Here is a 19,434-nt window from a genome sequence, read left to right as displayed (position 1 = left end):
TGAGTCGCTGGATCCGTTCCCTTGCAAATGCAGGCCCTTTGAAAACAGGCGGAGGACGGCTCCCAGCAAGGCGAGCGAAGGAAGAGGACAAAAGAGCTTTGGAACAGGTTTTCTGGCGGGCCTCGGGGAGCTGGCAGATGGCGGCTCGCTCGCCCCCGGCCCCGTTCTGCTTTCTTTTGTCGCGGATTTTGTACGGAGCTGCCTTCGGCAGGGCCACGGGATCGCGCCATTGTTCCGTTTTCAGCCTGCCCTCGTTCCCAAAGGCTCGGGAACGGTTTCGGCTGGCAGACGGCAATCGGAAATCTCTCCAGAGGTTGGCTTTGGGCTCCCTCCACGCAAGAGACACGAATCAGCCACACCAACAGTGCTCTGCGATGGCTGCTCCGTGGGGGGAGACCAGAGGCCTAGAGCCGTCTAGATCGGCGTTTTTAAGGGAGCTGCAAGAACTTACCTGGCTCTTCTGGGTCGCAGGGTCAGGAAGGCTTCATGGGGCTGCTTTGGGCTGCTAGGTGAACTCCAAATTTTAATATTCGTAGATTCAGAGGGGCAGCCCCGTTGGCCTGCAGGAGAATACCTAGATTCAAGATTGAAGGTGGGAGTGTATCACCTGGGCATGGAATTGGGCAGGTAGTTGTGAATTTCCTGCATTCTGCAGGGGGTTGGACTAGATGACCCTGGAGGTCCCTTCCAACTCTGTGATTCTGTGATTCCGTGATTCTAAGTCCAGACATATCTCTGAGACTGACCAGATTGTTTGTTTGTTTATTTGTTCAGCTTGTAAACTGCCATTGCTGCTTTTTGAGCCAGCGGCTCTGGGCGGCTCACAGTTGTCAAATTAAAACATGACAATTACAAGCTAAAATGCTACAAATTACAATTCAAACACGAAAACAGTCAATTAAAACAATAAAAAGGGTGGTGTGTAGTCAGCCAGAGGGGGGCAGTAACAGAATTTCAGCACCCACCACCAAGCCAAGTCCTGGATAGATCCAGGTGGGTCTCCGTGGTGATCTGAAGCAGCAGAACCAAATTTGAATCTGGGGGCACCTTGGCAACCAGCAAAGTTTTATTCAAGGTGTAAGTTTCTGTGGGCATGCCCGCTTCTTTTGCTGCCCTAGACTATAAGTCTGCCATTAATTCCTTCCTTCCTTCCTTCCTTCCTTCCTTCCTTCCTTCCTTCCTTCCTTCCTTCCTTCCTTCCTTCCTTCCTTCCTTCCTTCCTTCCTTCCCTCCTTCCTTCCTTCCTTCCTTCCTTCCTTCCTTCCTTCCTTCCTTCCTTCCTTCCTCATCCAGTCCCCGGAAGGCTCTACAAGGTGAAGGTGGTGGCGTTCAATAAGCACCAAGACGGCTACGCAGCAGTGTGGAAAGGCAAGACAGAGAGAGCTCCAGTCACCGTACCCAGTAGGTGTCCCCTCATGTGCCTTTGCTAGTGGGTATGTACAGTTAGCTGTCCCTTGCTGAAGCACGCAGAGCCATGTGCTGAAGACCCCTTAGGAGCATTATACAGCGGGGCTACACGTGTCCAGGTTTCCCCGGCTTCTAGCAGCTTCCGTCACTCACTCCCTTCCCTTGCCCCTTGGGCAGAGCCAGCCTGGCGTAGTGGATTGAGTGTTGGACTAGTATCCTTACAGTTCTGGGTTCAAATCCCTACATCTCCCATGGAACCTTACTGGGTGCCCTTGGGCCTCTTTCAGAGGCTCAGTCTGGCCTACCTTACAGGTCTGTTGTGCGAGAAAGCAGAAGGGGATGGCAAGGTTCAAAGTGGCTTGGAAGCCCAGCTGAGGATTGGAATATAAGTAAATAAGGGATGAACAGGAGTACATTTAAAGGTTCTTTATCCATGTAATTCGCATGGGTTCCAAACATTTTCTTGGTGATTAATCTGAGTTACTCGGGTGCAAAAAGTCTTGGGTTTGCTTGGTCTTTTTCACCACCTAGGGCATACCCAGCCCTGTTGTCCGGCCGCATGGGACCAAGAACTGGTTCCTCCCCGTGTACACGTAGATGTTGCCGTTCCCAGCAGGGACTGATGTGTGCCTCTCCAGCTAGTAGCGCCGCTCCTGCTGTGTTGTTCTGGAAGCCAACTTTTGTGCCGTCGAACCCCCTCTCTCTGTTCTCTTTCCTTGACCGTACACTCAGACCCCCCAGTTCAGAAGGGCCCCCCGCTGCCCCCGGCTCACGTCTACGCGGAATCCAACAGCTCCACGTCGATCTGGCTGCGGTGGAAGAAACCAGACTTCTCCACGGTGAAGATTGTCAACTACACGGTGCGCTTCAGCCCTTGGGGGCTCAAAAATGCCTCCCTCGTGACGTACTACACCAGGTAAGAGGACGGGGGAGAACCTGGCTGAGTCCAGAACCGATCTGAGGGTTGTCCGGCCTTTCTGCTAAGCCCTCTGGGGAAACCCAAAATGTAATCTCCTCTCCCCTTGTGGCCTCCGGTCCTGTGGGAAAGGGCAGCAGGGGGGAAAAAAATATATAACTAAAGACAGAGAAGGAAGAAAAAGCAGCGGTATCTGAAGAATTGTGCATGCCCGCAAAAGCTTATTCCCAGAATTAAACTTGGCTGGTGTCAAAAGTGCCCCTGGACTCAAGCTTTGTCCTCTAACAACGTTAAAGAATCGAAATACAGTTAAAAACATTAAATTCACTGTAAAACACATAAACAAACGACACGAGAGAGGAGGGACAATCACAGCCCTGGAGGATTTGCCCCGAGAAATCTTCACCTGCTGGCAGAAGAAGGAGGAGGAGGAGAAGAAGGAGAAGAAGAAGAATTGGTTCTTATATGTTCCTGGACTCTTGCTCTTTTCCCTTTAACGGGGTATTTGTAAGCTCGCAGGGCAGCCAAATCTGTTGTGTTCTGGGCCCGTCAGTCTCATTACTGCAGGTGTGACAGATTCCTATGAAAACACCTTTTTCTCACACGACTGTTCTTTTGCCCCCCACAGTTCTGACGAAGACATCCTCATCAGCGGCCTGAAGCCGTTCACCAGGTACGAGTTCGCGGTGCAGTCGAATGGCGTCGGCATCGACGGGCCTTTTGGGAACGTGGTGGAGTGGTTCACCCTCCCGGACAGTGAGTACAGCACCAGAGGGGAAGCCCGTTTCTCCGGGTTAGGGAGAAAGGACTGGGAATCGAGGGGCACGAGGAGATCCATCTTGATAACAGACTCGCTGCTTGTCCTTTCCTCGCCTCTCTGGCATGGAAGGCAAATCTGGTTTTTAAGCAAGTTTCTAGACCTTGTGAGTTTGGGCAGAACTTGAAAATATGTAGAAGACAGAGGAGTTTGGGCTTCACGTCCTGTTTCCAAATTTAAGGGTGGGCCAAGGGGGTTTGTTGCAGAACGGCCTGAGCCCATGAGGGAAAGGTGGTATAAAAATAAATTAAATGAATAAAATCCATCTCTAATTTCTGACTTCACAAAGGGCTTAACTTTATGATCTACTCGCCATTTTAAGATGAATTCTAGAGTGCCCAGTGTTTAAAAAAAATTAATATTTGGGCAGCATGGTGGAGTGGTTAAGAGAGGTGGCTTCTAATCTGGTGACCTGGCTTTGATTCCTCGCTCCTCCACCTGCAGCCAGCAGGGTGACCTTGGGCTTGTCACAGCCCTGATAGTGTTGTTCTTACAGAGCAGTAACATCAGGGCTCTCTCAGCCCCTCTAGACTCACGGGGTATCTGTTATGGGGAGAGGAAGGGAAAGCGATTGTAAGCCGCTGAGATACTCCTTCGGGCAGTGAAAAACGGGGTATAAAAACCAACTCTTCTACTTCGGGTCCCATTTCGGATTGGATTCTCAGCGCAAAGGGATGAAGGGGGTATAGGCCTGCCCCCTCACTGTCAAAATCCTGTATTCACAAGCTTTTGCCATGATCTGTTTCCATTCCACCTTGACCAAGGTAACTCCATTTTGTGTGTTAGTCTGATGCAGCTCTGCTTAGGCTGGGTAGATTAGTAAAGAGGGAGGGAGTTTGTGGAGGGTTCAGCAGCTTCCCAGAGCCAATAAAAATCAGAAGACTTGGTGGATATTCTTCTCCTGGCTCTCCTAAATAGAACTGGTCCTTTATGTACTCAAAAATTAAATTTAAAGTATGCTTGGAGCTTCATTTATAGATCCACCGGGATCGCACGTAGTTAGAATCTGAGTCCTGGGAACGGGGAACTCCCAAGATGCCTATTTCACAGTCTTGCCGAAGGTTCGTAATCCGGAACGTTCGTTGTGTCGTCTTCTCTGTGCATTCCTTGTCGTTCGCTCAGGACCGTCGACCCCCCCCTCGGACCTACGCTTGCACCCTCTCAACCCTTACGCCGTCCAGGTCCACTGGTGCCCCCCGTCGGAACCCAACGGCATAATCGTGGAGTACGTGATCCTGTACAATGCCAACCACACGCAACCGGATGAGATGTGGACTCTCTTGACGAAAGAGGGTGAGCGGACGGGAAACGCACGGTGCAAACGGTGTTCCGTGGGTGGCCGTGGCCAGGCTTGCCAAGACGTACCCACACTCTGCTTGTTAATCTCCCTGGCTGCTGTTTGTCTCCCACGTGGAGCGTCCACGGTGTCAACGACAGCGGTCTGAAAAGTCGGAGCTTCTGTAGAAAATGGCGTTGGCAGCCTCGTTCTGACCCCATGCCTTTGTCCCTCCTGCAGGCAATACCTTCAGCACTGAGGTGCACGGCCTGGAAAGCGACACCAGGTATTTCTTCAAGATGGGAGCAAAGACGGTGGTCGGGCCAGGGCCGTACTCCAAAGTGAAGGATGTGCAGACCCTGCAGGAGCGGTTTTCGGGTACTGGATTATTCCATTTATTTATGTATTTATGGGATTTATATAGCGTCCTCCCTGAAGGCTCGGGGCGGTTGGTTTGACATCTGGGGTTGGCTGTCCCTTCCAGTTTCTTCCATCTCTGTGGTGCCGCTCGGTTGGGCTTTTTACCCGCACAGGAGCCATTTTGGAATGTTCTAGAACTCCAAAGGCATTTAAAGCCACCGAGAAACCTTTAAACGCTCGTTACGACTGTTACCTGGTGGCCCCGTAAAATCCTTAATATTTGGGGTTTTGTTCCCCCAGGCTCTGCCATTTCGGATAGCCGAAAAATAGCAAAACAATATCCAGCTGAGTTGATACCCCCAAAATACCAATCAGTTATTTTTTGGGGAGGTTTTTTTTTTGCTTGGATTATCTGAACGCACCCCCTAGCCCACCCATCCGAGGCACGGCAGCCAATATTCAGTAGGTGCCAGTCCTGCATAGAGTGAGGAAGTTCCTGCCCCCTTTGAGAATGAATGCCTCCTTTCACACTTGAGTGAGTAGCATAAGGCCCTGAGAGCCCCAGGTTGACCCTACAGGCCAGAGCAGCGTATGGGGAACACCTCAGAAGTACCTGTTGCCCCACTTGGGAAGCTGACTTGCTCATGTGTGCTCTGCCTGCCAGATCTGCTGGACATCCACTCGGTCACGGGGATCATCGTGGGGGTCTGCCTGGGCCTGCTCTGCATTCTTTTCTGTATGTGTGTGACCTTCCACAGCAACAAACCGAGGTAAGCCCCCCCCGACCCCAAGCCCAAGGCACAGTGGCATGGCTCTCTTGCACAAACTACACAGTAGGCACCATGTCCTGGGCTGCATCAAAAAGAAGGGGAGCAGAAGTTCGCCACTGAAAACTTAATTTTCAAGCCCCAATTCAGATCTGCTCACGGCTTCGGTCTCCTCTCTGATTACCAAACACTCTGTGGATGAGGCAGAGAGGAGACTTAATAGTCCTAAAATACCATTATGAGAGCCAGTGTGATTTAGTTGTTAATCTAGATACGTGGGCTTGATTCCCTGCTCGTGCACATGCAGCCAGCTAGGTGACTTTGGGCTAGTTACAGTTCTCCCAGAGCTGTTCTGACAGGGCAGTTCTCCCAGAGCTCTCTCAGCCACACTTACCTCCCAGGGTGTCTGTTGTGGGGAGAGGAAGGGGAAAGGTGTTAGTAAGCCGCTTTGGGACACTTTTGACTAGTGAAAAGCAGAGTATAAAATCCAGCTCTTCCTCTTCTTGCCCTACTGGGCAAAGGTTGGTTGGGAGAAAACAAACTTGTAAAGAAAGCGATTAAACCAAAATATATGTATTTATTACAAACTGCACTAAAACTATATATTAAAAAAATTGGCAAATTACACCGTCAAAGTGGTGGATGTTAGAATTAAAAAGTCCCAGATCTGTATCCTCTAATACAGATGCCTATTTCTAGGACCAATAAATCATTATATAACTAGGTTGATAATATATCTAGATTGTCAACCTTGAAACAATGTACCAGTGTTTTTAATGGATAATTTCAGTGCACTTTGTAATAAAGACACATATTTTGGCTTCATCTGCTTCTTAGAAAATTCGTTTACGATCGCCCAAACTTCAAGCACCCAACTTTGTTGTTTCTTAAGGTTGGTTCCCCACACACTTCTGCTTTGGGGGCCAAATTATGTTCAGCCCTTCAGTACATGTAGGTACCTTGGGACTTTTCAGGTTGGGAGAAATGAGGCGTGGGGAGCTAAATCCCCCTGGCCACTTGCCCTGCGGTCCAGTCTATGGCCGTTTCCTCTGTTTCTGCACTAAGTTCTGGTGCCCAGGCAATGAACGTTAATTTTTGATTGTCCTCCGCAGGGAGTCAGTGCCAGGCCTGGACTCCCAGGCAGACGGGAAGCACGTGTACTGCCTTCGGAACCGGCCACCTCTGCCACCTGCCACGGCCCCATCCGATTCGCACGAACTGCAGTCTCTCATGCCCCCCCTCCCCGAGCATGCGCCGTCACCCTCTATGGACATCATGGAGCTGACGGCAGCTCAGGGCCTTATACGGGGCAGGCTGCTGGAGGACAGTGCGAGCCACGTCAAAAGGAAGGTACTTGCTTGTTTGCTTCTCCCGCCCTTTCTGGGCCGTGGTTGAGCCACTTGTACGTTGGTCTCCTGTCCTCTTAGGAGAACCGGAGCCCGGAAGCTGAGCAGAGATAACCCTCACTGGGAGACCTCCAAGGATTTGGGTGGTAGCTTCTCTGAGGAACAGTAGGAGCCATGATGAGCCAACTCTGAATGTTCTTTGCCTGACTGCCAGACGATCCTCAGATCCCCTGGCTACACGACACACGTGCCAGATGATAGATAAATACCGGGAAAAATGCTATAGCCCAGGTCAGCCCATTCCTGGCAGATCTTGGAAGCTAAGCAGAGCACTCTCTGACTAGTACTTGGATGGGAGACCTCTGAGGAGCTGGGTGGTATTGGGGTCATGGCACAGAGGCCGGCCAAGGCCAGCCCCTCCGAAAATCTCTTGCCTAGCCGCCAGACAATCCTTGCATTTCCTGGCTACACATGATAAATAAATACCTTGTCCCCTATTCTGTCCTTACGACAACCCTGTGAGGTAGGTTCGACCAAGAAGAAGAACGAATGTCCAAGGGTGACCCACTGAGCTTCTGTCACAGGACAAGAATTTGAACCTGGGTTCCCCAAACCTTAGTCCCACTCTGACTGCTCTACCACACTGCCCCTCACTTGAAGAATATTTGTGAGCAGTGCCGTCACCCCTCGCTCTGTTCTCTAGATACCTTGGCCTGTAGCCAGGTCTTCAGCATCCACAGCCCCTAGCCCAGGTTTGTGATAGTACCAGAGGCGTAAGCATCATTTAAAAAAATTACAGTATGGCATCTCAGATATGAATTATGCATCTGGCATCCACCGGAGTCATTAAACTAGCCTGTTGCTGGAATTTACCGTCAAGTTCATTCTCCTGCGTGATGAAATAAATTATTGTTGTCAAATTACGCGTGCGGCTCTTAAGACCTTTCAGGTTGTTCGTCTCATGGCCGTGCCCACATTTTAATCCACTGTCCCTTCCTTGGGGGCTCTGGCTGTAAATCTTGGCACTCTTAATAGGAAAGACAGCGGCACTGTAATCTACAGGAATGGCCTGGTTTCGAACCTTCCAGGTTATTGCAGCTTGGAAACATCTTTTTGGTTGTTTCCGGTTAGGGGTGTTCGTGCGTGTTGTGTGTGCCTGTTTCAGGGGAGATTTTGCCACTTGATTCTGAATTTTTTCTCATGGTGTTGCTAGTTTTTGACTCGTCGATGTTTCCCCACCGTTTCAGTGGTATAGGGCAGAGAGCCTGCAGCCTCAAAAATTAGAAACAAATAACCGTGGAGATGAAATTTCACATACGAGCTCCTTTCCCCATTTTCCTGCCCTGTATTCCTGGGTGAATGGAAGAAAAGGGAGCCCTCCTGTTGTGGGTAAACCTTGCCATTGCTATGGTTTCAGATTTAGATTCCATTGTGCTTTCCCCCTGGGACCATCCTGTTGTCTTCTGCTCGGAGACAAGGGTGGCTGATGCAGGAGGAGCTCCTGGGGGAAGAGAGGCCAGGCCTACATTTCCCCCCTCTGGACTGCCCCGACTTCTGCAGTTGTTTTGTTCTGGGATTTCTTTTGCCCTTTTGGTAATACGCCGGATGATTCGTTTGCCTGCCGAAAGCTTGGCCTTCTCCCTTACTCCCCCCCCCTTTTAATTCTTCGCAGTGTCTGGGGCATTTCATTTCATTAGGGAATGTTTAATTGGACTAATTTAGTTAATCTGTTTATGTCTGTCTTTGTAGCCCTTAGAGAACGTGTCAAGTAATTAGGAGATCGACTCAAGCAAGCGCATGGTGAGCGTGCGGGATTTCACGTTTGCACACCCCTGGAGCAGGACTCCCTGGCATCGTGTGCGAGCGGTTATCAAATGGGAACCGAAGGGAAGGGGGGCTATGGGTTTAGCTCAGCAGTCATTTTGCAGCTAAAGCAGATTTGCCAGGAATGGCCTCCATGTGACAGTTTATCTCAGACCTGGGTTCGAGTGTTGCCTCTCCCACAGTGTTGTTGCAGGGCCTTCTCTCTTATATCCCTAACTCAATTAGCCCAGGGTAGCTGGTCTTGTCAGAACTTGGAAGCTCTGCAAGGTTAGTCTTGGTTAGTATTTGGATGGGAGACCTCCAAGTTGCTTTGCCAAACAGCATTAAACCACTGTTGCCTTGAAAATCCTCCAGGGTCACCGTAAGTCGGCTGCAACTTGACAGAAGTTCCCACCCTTGCTTCTCTCCTTTATGTTGTTGCCCGTTTGTAAAATGGGAATACTAGCGGCAGTTAACTTTATCTGTAAATTATTCCAATAGCGGGGGGATGAAATGAGTGTGCAAGGAGGCCCATGATCTCAAGCTGGTGCTGAGAGTAGCTGAAGAACCTGGTGGAAGCATTCAGATGAAGCTGCCACGTGGTCATTTGCTTTCATGGTAGCCGTGGGTTTGTCCCTGCCCTAATTGGCAAGAAACAGGCATCAAAAGCATCTTTTAGGTCAAGCATAATCTTTTGCATGACGTACAAAGTGTCCATTTGGAGGATTCTGGGATGCTTGTGCTACCCTCTCCGCCCCTTCACAATGGTCTCTTATCTAGAGACTTGAGACCAAGAGGGATTTGGGGGTTGTAGTGATCAGCTCAAGGAAAGTGTCGACCCAGTGAATAATGCAAACTCTATGTTAAGGATTATTTAAAGCCCTTAATGGTCTGGGACCTTCATAGCTACAGGAACCACTCTCTCGTAGTCCTTCTGGTCTTCTCTAGTGGTCTCTTGCACATTCCTGGTCCCAGATGGCTTGGTTAGATGTCACCAGGGGAAGGGCCTTCTCAGCTGTGGCCCCCCTCTTTGGAATGCCCTCTCGGAGGACACCCATGCCCTGCCGGACTAATTTAGCTTCCATCGGGCATGCAAGGCTGAATTGCTCAGGTTGTCTATTGGACGGTAATCGTACATTTGACTTGTTTTAATAATGGTGTGATGATAGCCATGCAGTTTAATATCAAAATTCCGTGTGGTTTGTTTTTACATTGTTGTTGTTGTTTTGTTTGTTTTTTAATCTTATTGGTTTTAATGCTGATGTAAGTCTCCACAAGGCCCTTCAGGTGAGTGTGGTGACTAGAAAAACCCTAGTAAATAAAATCAGGAAACGGACTGAGAATAAAATAGATGATGTTATAGTGCCCTTGTGGAGATCTTCAGTGGGGCCTCACTAGGAAGACTGTGTCGGGCTCTGGCCACCGTGTCTTCCAAAGGACATTGCAGAGGAAGGTGGCCAAGATGAAGAGGGGGTTGGAGGTTCCCTTTCACCCAATTTCTACCTCTCCAGACAGCCACTAGAGGGCAGCAGCCACACAGGTATGCTTGAAAGTGGTTGTTTTCCTGGAATTCTCCTTTCTGCTCTCAATGCCTTGGGCCCCTGGGGCGAAAAATCCTCCTGTGAGCCCTGCAGCTTAGAATTGCTGGAACCAATGAGGTTCCTTCACTTACACGGAGGGAGTCCAGAGGGGATTAGGGAAGCTGGTGTCACGGAAAAGAAGACCAGCACGTTTCCCTTCCAGCATCCTCTTTGGGGAACTGGGCACAAAAGCAGAGAAATGGCCTTGTCCCTAGTTCTTGGGAGCAGTCTGCCTACATTTCTGCAGAACAACATTGGAGCCCAGAGGTGCCTTGAAGACCAACAAAGACTCATTCAAGGTAAAAAACCTTTGTGTCCATGCCCAATTCTTCAGATACAGATTGTGCATGCACACGGCAGTTTATACCCAGAATTAAATTTTGTTGGTCTTCATGGAGCCCCTGGACTCCGGTCTGTTGCTTTAGACCAGGGGTAGTCAAACTGCGGCCCTCCAGATGTCCATGGACTACAATTCCCAGGAGCCCCCTGCCAGCGAATGCTGGCAGGGGGCTCCTGGGAATTGTAGTCCATGGACATCTGGAGGGCCGCAGTTTGACTACCCCTGCTTTAGACTGACAAGGTAACCCACTTAGATTAAATAATTTTGTGATATGTATCTCTCCAACCAATGAAATGGGTTCTAGTCGTGGTTGCCAACCTCCAGGTGAAGCCTGGCTGTCTCCCAGAATTATAGCTGCTTTTCACGGGCCAGAGATCCATTCCCTTGGAAACAGTGGCTGCTTGGGGGGTGCGGGTGGACCCTACGGGATTACAACCTGCTGAGATAACCTCCCTAGATTCCACCCCCCCAAATCCAGGGATTTCTCAGCCTGAAGTTGGCGACCTTAGTCCCAGTCGACACAAGCTCATGGTAGAATAAGAATGCATGCATCTTTGAGATGCCATTTGAGACAGAGAAACCCAAACGAGTGATGTGGGGTGGGGGTGGACATTGCGTCTCTGAGCCCCCTCCTCTCTTTTTCCTGCTCCAAAGAACTTTTGAGGATTCATTTCCTTTCCCCTGGAGCCTTTGATGTGCTCACTAACTTTAGCCCCGCTGGGCTTCAGTTTTTTAATATTCCTCCGTTGCTCAGCTTTTCCTCTGCTCCCCGCCCAGGTTTCATGGCACGGACTCCCAAGCCCAGATGCTCTGTGACTCCCCCCAAATTTGGCTGCACTCCAGGGTCAGCCCTACACTCCGACAGTCTCTGTCTATGCAGAATGCCCTGCTGCCTTGAGCCATGATGCTCTCTTGGGGGGAGGCGAGAGGAAAAGCAGTGCATAGCTAACCATGTCATGCCCTGCCAGGGCACTCACTGTCCCTGGTGTGGCCTCTGGCGCTTTGACCCCAAAGGTTGGCACGGCCACCTCACTCCCGAGCAAGAGCGTCTTGTGTGAAAAAAGAACCCTTCATTCCTTTCTGCCCTTTTCGGCCTGCCAGTCGCCAGAGGCGCTCCCAGAAGGTCATGGCGCGGGGGGGGGGGGGGAGAGAAAAATGCAACATCTGGTTTCCCCATTAGGAGCCAGATGGGCCAAAGCAGGAAGGAGGTCAGCTCAGCTCGGGCCGGGGTCAGGGAAGGGGCTCTTTCGGGGTTCTCATCTCTGTGCCGGGACAAACTCATTCCAGGTTCCCTCTTGTTTCAACAAGGGCCTAGTTTGTTATCATTTCTGTTGCTCGTCGAGAGGGGAATTGGGGGGGGGGGCAAGGCGTAGTGATGGTGAAGAGGCCTGATAGAGAAACCTCAGCCTCTGGGCTCTCCTCCCATTCAGGTTACAGCTGGCTGCAGTTCTGGCTGGACCCCGACGGCTATGAGTTTATCCGCTGGGAGTTTTAACATAAAATAGAAATAATGTGTTTGTGGGGGGGGGGAGTTTTAGGGCAGTTACGTGCAGCAAGGTGGGAGGTTGGTTCCCCTTCCCCCAGTCTCTGTGCCCTCCTTCATGGCCCTCTCAAAACATCTGAGGACAGAAACTGTTGTGGGGTGGAGTCCGGTTGCACCATATTGGGGAGATTCAAGTGGGTTGGCATGTTGGTCTGAAGCAACAGGACAAAGTCTGAGTCTGAGTCCACAGGCACCTTGAAGACCAGACATGTTCTGTTCTGTGTATAAGTTTCCCTATGCAGGCGTATTTCTTCAGCTAAATTCCTTCTATTATCCCCTGCATAAGAGCACCTGAAGAAACCTGCTGGATCAGACCAGGGGTCCATGTTGTCCAGCCTCCCATCTCACGCAGCAGCCAATCCAGGTCTCCACAACTGCATAGCTCTGTTATACCCCTAGAATCTGGGTGTTTATTTTCTCCTGAGGTCCCGTAAATGTTGGCGATTCCATGTTACATCGACGCTGCTGCTTTTTATCACTCCGGAAATAATCCCTCCCCTTTTCCTCCCTAGCCGCCTTGGGACAGGCTGCTTGAGACCTGGCCGTGCAGCGTCACCAGCTACGGGGAGACGTTTGCAAAAGAAGCGTCCGTCGCTTTGAACGGCACCTTGAAGGTGGCGTCCAATGGGGGACAGGACCTTTCCTTGCACTCCTCGGTGTACGAGGCCGTTAAGGTGCGTATTCCAGGTGCAGGAAGGGAAAGATCATGAGTGGTTTAAAGATTTGTGGGCCCTGTAGCACCAGGACCAGTTAAAGATTCGCGGGGACCTAGCAGAGTACAATTGAGGCAGGAACAGCCAGACTGGGGAGGAGGGACCCTCCAACAGTGGAAAGGGGTGTCACTCTGAGTATCCTAAAAGAGAGAAAGAGGGGAGGAGAAAGGTGATTCCCCTGATCCTATTTTTCTGTCCGGCTGGGACCCGAAGTAGCTTACGACATGGTTTCCCTCTGCTTCCGTTTTTATCTTCACAATCGAGGCTGCTAATGTGTAATGGCTTGAAGTTCATTTATTACGGCTGTGTAGCCAGTTTGTAATGCAAAAAGTACCAAAGATGAGATGGATTACAAAGATCACAAAATACAAAACGGGCTGGGTTGTTATGACTTTAAAGAAACATTTCAAGCTGTCCCGGGCGGGACTCTGAAGAGGCAGTGTAGGAATATTCTAGATCAGGGGTAGTCAACCTGTGGTCCTCCAGATGTCCATGGACTACAATTCCCATGAGCCCCTGCCAGCGTTTGCTGGCAGGGGCTCATGGGAATTGTAGTCCATGGACATCTGGAGGACCACAGGTTGACTACCCCTGCTCTAGATCAATAAATAACAGCCACCCTGTGAGGCGGGCTTGGCTGAGATGATCCTGACATCACCTGAAGTGGAGCAGGAATTGAAACATTTTGACCCACAACTCCTTTCCCTGTGAGGTCTGGCCTTCAAAACAGCTTCATGCGTTCATATGTACAGCTTTTACTCCCAGCTCTGGCGTCCATGTGGTCAGCCTTTGTTTCCAAAACGCAGTTTCCCCCCTGCAAGATGGACTCTGCCTCTGTGCGGGAGCTGAGGGTGAGGTGGGGGAGCCGCGACCTGGAAGACAAGGAACAGAGAGAAGCAGGCATGCCTCAAATGGAGGGGGGGGAGAGGGGGCCTGAAAAGGCTGCCGGCATTACCTTCCCTCCCCCCAGACCTCTGGGGCCACCTGAGGAATGCCGAGGGAGAAGGGGGGGGGTGTTTCTGGACAGCCTCAGAAGGCCCGGAGGGTGCACAATTACAGAGCTATAAAAAGAAGACGTTTTACTGGAGGGAGGATGCTGGGCTGGGGGATTCTGGCTAACTCGGCTCCGGGGGACCTCTGAGACCCTCAGATATGGTTTGGAAGAGGGAGGAGGGTCTTTGTACCAGCCACCCCATAGCCAGTAGCTCAGCCTCCTGTGCATGCAAAGAGCACCCTTCCTTGCGGAGCCTGGTTTTTTTGGTGATTTCTTGGTGACTTAGCCAGCTTCACTTTGGTCTCCCCTCCCGCCTCTGGTTTCTTGTGAGTGGTGGCCAGGGGGAGGCCTCCGTTCCAAGCCCAGAAAAATATTTTTTTGTCTCCCCTGGCAAGCCACCGTGTGGATCTGGATGATGCCGAAAAAGGAGGCCTGAAGTGGAATCAGGGCCAATAGCTGGGGGGTGGTTAGCTGACAATTCGTATTTATTTATATTTGATATATTTAGGTTTAGATTTGTATGACCACCCCTCCCAGGTGCTGGCTCGGGACAGTTTACAACATATTTATTTCTTTTATTGATTTATTCAATTTATATCCCCCCCCCTTATCAAAACCGTCAGAGTAGGTTACAATCAAATCATAACCCCCCCCCAGAGCTATAATTTAAAAGCATTTAAAACCCCACAATTACTAAAATTTACCCGGCAGCAGAATCAACCCTCCCCCCCCCCCGTTCCTGCTCAGCCCCTCGTCACCCAGTAAAACATTATCAAGTTTACAGGAAAACATTATCAATTAAAACAAGCTGTTAAAAACATGAACAGTTAAAGACATGTTTAGAGCTGAGGTGGCCAAACTGTGAGTCCCCCACAGGGGCTCATGGGAATTGTAGTCCATGGACACGTGGAGAGCCACAGTCTGGCCACCCCTGGCTTGGAGCGTGTGGCTAAGATCTGGGGAAAACAGACTTGAATTCTCGCTGGGTGGCCTTGGGCAGCCAGACGCTCTCAGCCTAGACAACCTCTCTGAGCTGTCATGATAAAACAGAGAAGGGGAAATTTTTGTAATCCACTTTGGGTCCTCATTTGGGTGGGGGAAGACGGGTAGAAGTGAACTAAGTACATCAGCAAACAAGGAAGGGGAGGTTTTAAGAAGCCCAGGTGATGGCCTCCTGTTGTTGTTGTTTGCCTCTGGGAACATTTCACTGAAAGTCCGTCTCTCTCCTTTTCTCCCTCGAATAACACAGAGTGAAGGGAAGAAGGAGCTTGCGGCCGGCAGGCTCAACCGGATGGAAGCAGAGGTCATCGTCCATTCTGATTTCTCGGCCTCCGACCGGGGCTACGACTTGCAGCTCCCCATGCTGGACACCGAATTGTCGCTTGTGGAGGACCGGGGCCCCAAGCACCTCCCTGCCTGGGGAGACCCTCCTCAGAAGGCTTCTCCCAGCCCCTCCGAGGAGAGCCCGGGGGAAGAGAGCGACCCAGAGGCTTCCGGTGCATTGTTGACTGAGAGGCAGACTCACAAGATGGCCGCCGGGTTTCCCGGGCCAGGGGGACGCCTGGACTCCGTGGGGGGCAGTGGGGACTCCGACTTCCTTCCGGGAGAGGGGGAGAACATGGACCCTGCCCCCTGCGACGTTTTCCCCGAAAGCCAGTCCCAGGTCTTGCTGTGCGGCGGCCTTTCTAGCCTCATCAACTCTCCCGCGGCATTTGACAACGTAGCATGCGCACACCGTCTTTGAAGAGCGCACTAGACAAAACGGCTGGGCAAAGCTAGGAATCGCGTAACATCCCTGACGGTACTAAATAGCCTCATAATCTGGGTGGGAAGGAGAGGAGGGGCCATGGCTCAGTGGTAGAGCATCCGCTCGGCACGCGGAAGGTCTCGGGTTCGGTCCCAGACATTTCATGGTAAAAAGACCAGGCAGGAGGGGGTGGGAAAAACCTCAGTGGCAGAGCCTCTGCTTGGCAGGCAGAAGGTCCCAGGTTCAATCCCTAGCAGCATCTCCAGCTAAAAGGACCAGGCAGGAGGGGATGGGGAAGATCTCTGCCTGGGGCCCCGGACAGTGGACAATACAGACCTAGATGGACCGAGGGTCTGATTCAGTATAAGGTGGCCTCACCTGTCCCAGGGCAGAGGAGGGTCTCTCGGGGAGCATTTGCAAGAGGAGAACCTTTCTTGCGCCGTTTGTGCCGGGGTTCCTAAGCTGCCTCCCTCAGAGCCTTGCTGTTTTCTCTCCTGAGATGTTCAGTCTGCAAAATCGAGCCGATGCTATGCCAAGGAGCGGCAGTGCACAAGCAGGGAAGAGGGGGGCACTGCCTAGGGCACTGGGCCGCATCCAGCCCATCTTCCCCCAATCTGCATAGCTCCATTCTGTCCCTGCGTGAATTTGATCCTGCAGACCTCTGCTTGTGGCTTGAGAACATTGCTGCTGGTGCCACTGGCATGGTGCAGGGAGATCTTGGCCAGATCTGCAAAAACAGCTCAGTGAGAACTGTGACTAGCTCAAGGTCACCCCACTGGGTGCATGTGGAGAAGGAGCAGGGAATCAAAAAGATCGGAGAGTGCCGACTCTCAAGAAGAAGAGCTGTATTTTTGTACCCTGCTTTTCACTGCCCGAAGGGGTCTCTGAGTGGCTTACAATCCCCTTCCCTTCCTCTCCCCACCACAGGTAGGTGAGACTGAGAGAGCTCTGAGAGAACTGTGACTGGCCCAAGGTCACCCAGCTTGGTTGCACATGGTAGAATGGAGAATCCAAAGCAACCACTTCTATGCCAAGCTGGCTTGGGCCAGTTTATGTATATTCATTGGGTGAATGTTGGCTATTCATTTCTGTGTGTTGGCTTTTTATACACACTGATGAGCGCTTCTAACAACTTTTACTGAAAATAGAGAACCATCTCCGGATAACCGGGCCCCCTTGCCAGCCAGGACTTTTAACAATAACAGAGGACATGATCCCAGGCTGACTGCCTCTCTAACCAGCTCTGCCAAACAAAATGGAACCCGTTTTCGGCTCCTTTTTCTTTCTAAGGGCGCTTGTGCATAGAAGGATGCGTGCCAGAAAGTGCCCCTAGATTCTTGTACCTAATATTTTAGGTCTGGGTCGCTTTCTCTCCCGTTAAAAAAGTACGACAGTGTATTTTTTATTTTCCCAGAGCATCTTTATTTTATTTAATTTTTTAAAAAGGAGGAAAAAAATCACACTTGCGTAGAGTATGTCGTAGCTTAGCGATTTTACTGCTATTTCTGTATTGTTTATTTTAACAACACAACTACCTCATGCTTGTTTTTCTAAAAAATAAAAGCAGTAGATTTTGTTCTTTTCCAGTGGTTCGCGCTTAATTTTTTTTTTTGGAAGGAGAGCATCTTTTGAGGGATGAGGTGACCCAGGCTGTGGTGACTTTTGTTGAAAAGAGCCTTTCTTGACTTTTTTTTACCATCGAGGAACCTCTGAAATATTGTTCAGGCTTCGCAAAACCCCAGAAGTGGCTCGATCATGCAGAATATGGTTGGGAAGCAGAGCTGTGTCCACACCCACCCAGGACCCCTCCTCTTCCCACCCCCTCCAGATTCACCATTGGCCATTTGGGGAGGGGCTGGGTGGATTGACATGACCATATATGATCGCACTTACCTGATAAACGTAGAACAAAATTTTAAAACATATTTAAACCCCCAACCATTTGGAAAGCCCCTCCAGGGTGGTAAAGAAACCCCAGGGTTTCACCAAACCCACTGTGTACATGCACACTTCTTCGGATAGATTCTGAAGAGTGATAGATTCCGGGTCAAAGCTTTTGTGTGTTTACAAACACACAATGCCCAGAATCAGACTTCGCTGGTCTTCAAGGCGTCCCCGGACTCAAACTTTGCCCTGCTGCTTCAGACCAACACGGCCACCCACCTGAAGATGACATCCATTGCTTTAGCTCTGCAGTTTTATTATTCTGTGTCTCTGGGCTTAGAAAAGGGCTCACTGGGGGAGTCAAGGCAGGAGAAGTAGCTGTGCATCTCCCTTCTGCAGGGGGCTGGACTAGATGGGCCCTGCTTTCCTCAACCTCCCCCTCTTTTCCGAACGGTCCAAGAAAGCTCAACCGGTTCCCCATGCAGCTGGGATTGCCATTACTACCCGCTTTGTCTGTTAGCAGTGGTTGCGGAATTCGGTAGCGCCCCTGCGAAATGAACCCACCCACCCCCTCCTGCGGCTTCCGCCGGCAAGTGGTAAAATATGATTTCAGTGGTTTGTAACAGAATCTGCTCTAGCAAGGAGGGGGGGGTCAAATAAAGGGAAAGGGGAGGAGGGAAGAGAGCCCTGCTCAAACCCTGCGGAGTCAGAACAAATCTGAGCCTCTTCTGTTGTGGTCGATGGTGCCGTACGTATCACAGAGCTGTGGGTGGGTGTATTTCTGGGAGTCCCCATGTCCCCTCCACAACTTGCAGCTATTGGAGCACTCTGCATGGTTGGGAGGGTGGGATACAAAGAGAAGAGATGCGCAAGGTTTGCTTGAAGATTCCCAAAACGCAGAGAGAATGAGCCGGTGGGAGGGAATCCCTCTCCCTCCCCCCCTCAAAAAGGGGAATGAGGCTTTCTCTCACAGGCCCAAAACCAACATGGAAGAAGAAGAAGAAAAGCTGGCTTTTTATACCCCACTTTTCACGACTCAAAGCTGTCTAAAAGCGGCTTACAATCACCTACCCTTCCTCTCCCCGCAACAGGTGCCCTTGGAGGTAGGTGGGGACGAGAGAGCTCAGAGAGAACTGCTGAGAACAGCTCTGAGAGAACAGGGAGGAGTGGGGAATCAGGCTGTTCCAGATATACTGGGCCAAGCTGGGATGTCAAATTCAAGGTGGGTGCAACGAACAGGGAAGAGTACACAGACGAAGCTGAGCCACACCAAAGGAGCCAGAGTACTGAAAGAGGGAAAAAATGTTTTTAAACGCAACAGTGTTGAACTAAATCTCAACAATGAGATTACACGTGTCCATTGAACTCAGGTTTTCCTAAAGTCCAGAGGACTGCTTAGAGCACACTGAGTTTATGAACTGAGGCCATAATAATTGTTTGTTTTGTAAGAACGAACATTTTGTTTTAGAAAATGGTTGTAAAACATTCAGGAAAACTTGAGTCGAACGGACGCCTGTCATCTTGTCGTGTAAAGTAAGAGATTCAGCGCAATCTGGTGGAGCTTTTAAGAGTTTTATTTTGTCTGTGAGTACACTGGATAGGTTCAGAGTCCAGGGGGGACCTTGAGGCATTCCCCTGGAATTATGGCTCCTCTCCAGACCACAAAGAACAGTTCCCCCTGCGGTGCTTTGGAGGGGGGGGGGTGCTGTGGCATTGGACCCCACTGAGGTCCCTGTCCTCAGGCTCCATCCCCAAATCTCCAGGAGATCCCCAGCCTGGAGCTGGCAACCTGACCCCCCACCACCACAACGCCTCCCGGTGGCCAGGGGAGCTATGCTGAGCAAAATACAAAAAGGGCCTTTTCCACCCACATGTCCGTGGCAAGCCTAGCTCCGATGTGAAGCGATCCAGGGGGACCCCCCCTGACCCCCCCCCCCAATT

The 19,434-nt window shown here is 50.8% G+C and overlaps 1 protein-coding gene across 6 annotated transcripts in view; it reads left to right on the top strand.

Annotated features, from left to right (window-relative positions):
* IGDCC4 (immunoglobulin superfamily DCC subclass member 4) overlaps positions 1-17,191 on the top strand; it is a 41,122-nt gene extending 23,931 nt beyond the window's left edge. For 5 of the 6 annotated variants that reach the window (XM_077318308.1, XM_077318306.1, XM_077318307.1 and 2 more), the window contains exons 12-20: positions 1,294-1,401; positions 2,140-2,323; positions 2,952-3,079; positions 4,263-4,433; positions 4,657-4,794; positions 5,441-5,546; positions 6,656-6,893; positions 12,668-12,829; positions 15,112-17,191. In XM_077318308.1, coding sequence (XP_077174423.1) covers positions 1,294-1,401; positions 2,140-2,323; positions 2,952-3,079; positions 4,263-4,433; positions 4,657-4,794; positions 5,441-5,546; positions 6,656-6,893; positions 12,668-12,829; positions 15,112-15,606 — 1,730 coding nt within the window. In that variant the 3' untranslated portion in view covers positions 15,607-17,191. Of the gene's footprint in view, positions 1-1,293; positions 1,402-2,139; positions 2,324-2,951; positions 3,080-4,262; positions 4,434-4,656; positions 4,795-5,440; positions 5,547-6,655; positions 6,894-8,638; positions 10,731-12,667; positions 12,830-15,111 lie in introns of those variants that run through there. The other variant, XM_077318310.1, reaches the window with a different exon arrangement.
* Positions 17,192-19,434: the final 2,243 nt, after the last annotated feature.

Source organism: Paroedura picta, chromosome 18 (assembly GCF_049243985.1).
Source record: "Paroedura picta isolate Pp20150507F chromosome 18, Ppicta_v3.0, whole genome shotgun sequence".
Classification (NCBI taxonomy): Eukaryota; Metazoa; Chordata; class Lepidosauria; order Squamata; family Gekkonidae; genus Paroedura; species Paroedura picta.
This window is presented reverse-complemented; position numbering and strand designations above follow the sequence as displayed.